This window comes from Indicator indicator, chromosome 5, assembly GCF_027791375.1.
Source record: "Indicator indicator isolate 239-I01 chromosome 5, UM_Iind_1.1, whole genome shotgun sequence".
NCBI lineage: Eukaryota > Metazoa > Chordata > Aves > Piciformes > Indicatoridae > Indicator > Indicator indicator.
Genome location: NC_072014.1, coordinates 33085049 through 33090830, shown reverse-complemented (window position 1 = coordinate 33090830; position 5782 = coordinate 33085049). Strand labels below are relative to the sequence as shown.

The 5782-nt window shown below is 60.4% G+C and overlaps 1 protein-coding gene across 1 annotated transcript; it reads right to left on the bottom strand.

Moving 5' to 3' along the window:
- Positions 1-222: 222 nt before the first annotated feature.
- Positions 223-3853, bottom strand: EN1 (engrailed homeobox 1). The gene is made up of 2 exons (XM_054381344.1): positions 3181-3853; positions 223-539 (listed from the first exon to the last, which is right to left on the bottom strand). The coding sequence occupies exons 1-2, from the start codon at positions 3851-3853 to the stop codon at positions 223-225; spliced, it is 990 nt and encodes a 329-aa protein (XP_054237319.1).
- Between the last annotated feature and the right edge of the window lie 1929 nt (positions 3854-5782).

The window sequence follows — 5782 nt, the reverse complement described above, 5'->3', positions numbered from 1 at the left end:
CTGTCCAGCAAATAGAGAGCGCTACACATATTTCTTACCTGAAATTAAATATATACAAGGTCATATGCTGTTTGGCTATATATAGATTTTTTTTTAAGTGTTCATATTTTTTTTTTCTTAATCGGAGTCCTTATACTATGGATAGACAATAGATCTGCTTTTAAATAGCACCTGTCCACTCCCCGGCCAGTGCCGCGGTGCAGAGCCAGGGTCCTCACCGCCTCACTCGCTCTCCTCTTTGTCCTGCACGGTGGTGGTGGAGTGGTTGTAGAGTCCCTGGGCCATGAGGTGCAGCGCCAGCCCGTTCTTGATGCCCGTCGCCTTCTTGATTTTGGCTCGTTTATTCTGGAACCAGATCTTGATCTGGGACTCGTTGAGACTGAGCTCCTGGGCCAGGCTCTGCCGCCGCTGCTCTGTGATGTACCGGTTCGCCTGGAACTCCGCCTTCAGCCGCTGCAGCTGCTCGGCCGTGAACGCCGTCCGTGGCCGCTTGTCCTCCTTCTCTGTTTTCTTCTTCTTCAGCTTCCTGGTGCGGGGGCCTGCGGGCAGGGCACACACACGCCGCTGGGCAGGGCCGCGCCGCCGACCGACGGACAGACCGACCGACAGTCCGACTGCCGCCCCCGCCCTTAGTCCCCGGAAAAATGGCCGACAGGACAATTTGTGCCTGACCCCTGTCGTCCCCCGACCTCCTTCTACCCCACAACTCTGCCACCGCCACCCCAGCACAGCGGAGGGAAAGATCGGAGAGGCCGTGGCCGGGTGTGCCGTGCCGCCCGAGCATTCCCCGCCACCTCGCCACGGCCCCAGCTCCGCCGAGGGGAGCGGAGCCACGCTCTCTCCCGCGACACACGTCGGGGCTCTTCGCGTGCCCGCTAGGATGAGCTGTGCACCCTTTACTCAGCCCGGGAGCAGGGCCCGCCGGCCGGGCAGCGGCTCCGCCGGGCAGTCCGCGGGGTCGAGGATGCCCGCGGCCCGTCACTGCGAGCCGCAGCCTCTCCCGGGGTTGCCCTGGTTTCTTTTAGGGGGGCAACAGCCCCATCCACAAAGCTGACCATTCCCATGGGGCCTTTCTTCACCACCACCCCGGAGCTCCACGGCCGCCCGGGTCCTCCGGGCTTTCTGGCGGCCGATCCTAGCCGGGAATCCCCAGCCCTGTCTCTAGCTCCCTCCAGGAACGCCAGCAGAAAGCAGTGCCCACCCTCCACCACTCCATTCCCAGACCTGGGTGAAGTGCCACAGAGCTCGCCGGGGAAGCAGCCCGGCCTTTGGGCACATCCCTGCTGCAGGACCTAGCCAGGAGGCTACCCCCGGGTCCTGTTCACGCCAGTCTGGCCCGGCTCTGGGGGGAGCGGAAAGGGGTGAGAGCATTGGAGAAAGTGATCTGTGAAAATCCCGCCGACAGCTGCCAGGCTCGGCGGGCGGCCTCGGACCCTCAGACCCCCATCAACAGCAGCCACAGCCGAAGCCGGCGAGGCCTCCCCGTCTCCGAGTAGGCCGAAAGCTCTTCTCCCGGTAAAGCCTTTCCGCCGAGCGGGGGCTCTCCCCACGGCTCGGCGGCGTCTGCCAGCGGGGAGAGGGCCAGGGCCAGGCAAGATGCTCCCGGGCTTGGTCGGTGGAGGGGCGGAGGGCGCGGGCAGTGAATGGCTTTGCCCCGGCACCTTGCAGCAGGATGCCGGCGCCTCCGAATGCCGCAGCCCGTTCGTCCCTCCCCAGAGCCGGTAGAAGCGGCCGAGGCGCGTGGGCAGCTTCAAGCAAAACAAAGAAGGCGGCCGTGCCGAACCAGCTTCCCATCACCCTTTTCCTCTCCGGGCTGGGGCGAGCAGCGAGCTGCAGGGAGGACATGCAGAAATAATCCTCTTCCCGAAGAAAGGGGGGAAAGGAAATAAAGGCGCAAGTGCAAAACGCCTGGCACACGGCGGCCCTGGGAATTGGTAGCAAAACACTCGTGGCCGGGCTGGCCGGGAGTAGGGGCCGCGCCGTCTGACAGCTCTATCACTCCATCAATCACTCGAGTCAATCAAAGTGGCTTTTCTGAGTTTCAAGTCGCTGGACGTGTCAATAACGCGGGGATGGAGATGGCTTAGCCGATATTGACCGCCAGCAGGGAGCAGCCAGGCCTGAGAACGCGGAGCGGGGCCGGGTAGCACCGCCTTCTCCGAGTCACGGAGCGGTCCCCGGGCAGCCGGCCCTGAGACCCCTGGTTCCCAACAGGGGAGCCCGCCCCGGCCCCGGCCCGCTCTGCCAGATCCCTGGCTGCTGGGGATCACAGGAGAGCCCCAGCTCGTCGGCCCCCGCTTCGTTTACAAAAAAAAAAGAAAAAAAAAGGAAACTAACGGTGATAAAGTAAGGGGCTGCCAGGGGCACCGGGGTAGTGTAAAGAGCAAAGAAAGCGACAGCAGAAGGGGCATGTGAGTCGGGAAGGCCAAGCACGCAGCTCCCACCGGGGCGGCCCGGGCAGAGACACGTCTCCTCGCCGAGAGCCGGGCCCCAAACCAGGGCTGGGAGCACCGGTTCCCGCGACAATGCGCGGCCTAAGGGCCTGCCTGTCTCTGCCTTGCTGCAGAAGCCCCCACAAGCAACCCCATCCGCCGGCTTCCTAAAAAAAACCCTTTCCTTCGCCTTCCGAGAAAGCATCTCCCCAGTAGGCACCTCCATACAGCAGCCGCTCAGTATGTAGCTCAGGTTCCCCACCTCCGACACCCCCGAAAGGCCACCAGCACACCGGGAGAAAAAAAAATAAAATAAGAGAAAAAGCCCCAGACGAAGGTTGCAGCGGAGCCCTCTGCCTTCCTTCGCAACGCTCCCAGCCCAGGCAGCCGCTCTGCGAAACATCCAGGGCTGCGGCAAGCCGGGGCGGGCAGGAGGCACGAGAAGGGGGTCGCTCGCCGCCGTCTCTCAGCATCGAAAGGCGGCCGAATCGGGGCCCTGCGTCCCATTCAAATTTGGGAGATTCGGAGGAAGAAGGGGGGATCAGGGTGGGGGGGACGCATTTCCTCTCGCCCCGGGTAACCCAGGACACCCCCCACCCCCCGCGCTTCCCCACGCGAGGTCCTCAGCAGGCCGGGAGCCAAAGCAAAGGAGGGAAGAGGGGAAAGGAAAGGGCGGGGGGGGGGAGGGGAAGGGGGGGAGAACCTTGTCACGATTTTAACAGCTCCCAGATGCGCCGCGGTTCCTTACCCGAGGACGGTCTGTCTGAATACCTAGTGCAGTAGACCCAGGCAGGCCACACCAGCGGCTGTTGCGAGTCGGGCTTTATAACAGGTCCTCCATTATTAGAGCCCATGAGGAGGATGGCGGGGCTGCCGTGCTCCCCATACTTCGCCGGGTGAGTCTCGCCCCCGTCGCCGGGGGACTTGGCCGCCCCCGACGCCGCCGCTACAGCCGCGGCGGGGCTGCCTTTGGCGGCGGCGGCGACGGGCGGCGGCGGCGGCGCGGAGCCGTCGGGACGGCAGTTCGAGTCCGGGCAGAGTAGGGAGGGCGGATTGGGCGGCCGGGCCAGCAGCGGGTTGACGTTTTCTCTACCTGAGCTCTGCCCCCGGTCTCCGTCCCGCTCCCGGCTGCCTCCTCCTCCGCCGCCGGCCGGCGCGGGTGGCTCCTTCTTGCAGCCGAAGTCCGGCCTCAGGATGTTGTCGATGAAAAAGTTGGTGGTGCGGTGGGGTGGCGGCGGCGGGGGCGGCGGCGGGGGCGGCGGGTGGCGGCGGCGGGGCAAGGGCAGGGGGCAGGGCGCAGCGGGGGAGGCGGGCGCGGGGCTGGGGGACACGGGGACGCTCTCGCCATCGCTGCCGCTGCCGCTGCTCGCCGGGCCAGGCGCCGCGTCTCGGTGGCTGTGCCCCTCCGGCGGCTCTTCCATGCTCAGCCCCCGCCACGGAGATCGCTGCCGCTTTTTCCCCCCACCCACCCACTTTACGTCCACCCCACTTTGCCGGTGGGTGGCGGGGTGGAAAAGGGGGGAGGAAAAATTAAAAAAAAAAAAAAAAAAAAGAAAAGGAAAAAAAAGACTTAAAGACTCCTAAAAAGATAAAAAATAATAAAATCCACTTGTTGGGCTAGAGCTGAGATTTTTTTTTTCTCCCCCTCGCATAGATGGATCCGAAACCGGGGAGACACTCTAGGGCTCCTTTGCCTCTTCTCCCGTTCAGCTTATATTTCCACCACAAAAAAAAAAAAAAAAAAAAAAAAAAAAAACGGAAAAAAAAAAAAAGAAAATCCAAACCCAAAAAGGTGTGCGGCAGCACTGCGGTCCCCCCCCCAAAAATCCCGCCCCCCCGAAAACACGTCAAAATCTGCCCATCTCCCGCTGCTGCCACCGCCGCCGCCGCCGCGGCGGCTCCGCGTTGCCCCGCTGTCACGCTGCGCTCTGCCCACGCCGCGGGCTGACGGAGCCCGTCCCCGCCAGCCTGGTGCTGTACGCCGGCCGGGCCCCTTTAGTATGATTATTTTTTTAATTCTTTTTTTTTCCTCCTTTTTTTTTTTTTGTCTCTTTTTTTTTTTCCTTAAAAAAAAATCAACACCAAACCCCAAAAAAAAAAAGGCCAAATCGGTGACAGCTCCGGTCCGTGCAACAAACTCTCCCTAAAAAATCCCTCAGCCACACTTTTTTCACTCGCACCGGAAGCACGTGAGGCGGCCCCGCGCCTGGGGGCGGCCAATGGCGCGCCGCCGCCGCCGCTGACGCCCCACGCCGCGTCCAATGGGCGCCCGCCGGGCCGCCGCCATAAATACCGCGTGGGGACGGGACGGCACCGGACGGGACGGGGAGGGCGGCGGCGGGAGTACCGTGACGGGGCGGGGGCACCGGCCTCTCCCGCACGGACACTCGTGTGCCAGGCCCTCCCACCTTTACCCCCTTCCTCCCCACCCCCTCCCCTTGACCAGCCCCGTAAACAACTTCTTGCAGCCGCTCCGCGTTCTGCATGGCTCGCCGTGGGTGATGGGGATCTGATCAGCGGCCGCTTTCCTAATGCCCTCCCACCAATAATAAATCCCCTCTCTGTAAAATACATGGGTGCTCTTCTTCCCTCCCTTCCCCCCCTCTTTTTTTTTTTTCTTTTTCCGTCTCTTTCCGATAGGCAGCGACGGGAGGTTGGCAAGCAGGATACAGGCTGCCCAAAATCGAAACTTTTTTTTTCTTTTAAGAAATTTAAAAATGAAAATAACATTAATAACAATAATAAATAATATTACAGGCAGGAGCCACCGCCGGGGAAAACTGGTTGCAGCCTTCTAGCTTGTTTGGTTCCTTTATTTCATTCCTTTATTGAGGAATTTTGTCGTGATACGAAGCAAATCAGCCGCCAGTTCACAGCTGAAGTAGTATCGTGTTTTCTCGTCTGCTTTTTGATATTTGTTTGGTTTGAGTTCAGTTTGTTGCTTGGTTTTCTCCTGGGTTTTGTTGGTTTGTTTTATTTGTTTGTTTGTTTGGGTGTTTTTCCGGCAAAGACCGAGCACTTCCAGTCGTGTGTGGAGGCAGGAGGAAAATTTAAGGTTAGGGAGAAAAAGGCACTTTTTCAGGACTGATGCATCTTTCTAGAAATTAATTTACAGGGAAATATATTTTAAAAAATAAAATAATTTTAAAAAAGCCTGACCCCAGTTTTGGGGTTGTTTGACTTCAAGGGCTGCAGCCCAGCTCCAGGGAAGGTTGGCTCTGCCTCCTCCAGTGTCTTCTCCTCGCGGCCACGAGTTGCTGCCCAGAGCGGAGGCCGAGCGCTCCGGGGAAGTGTCAGTGCTCACACCAAGGAACATAGGGAGCTGGGTGTCCCACGACACCTCACGTTTC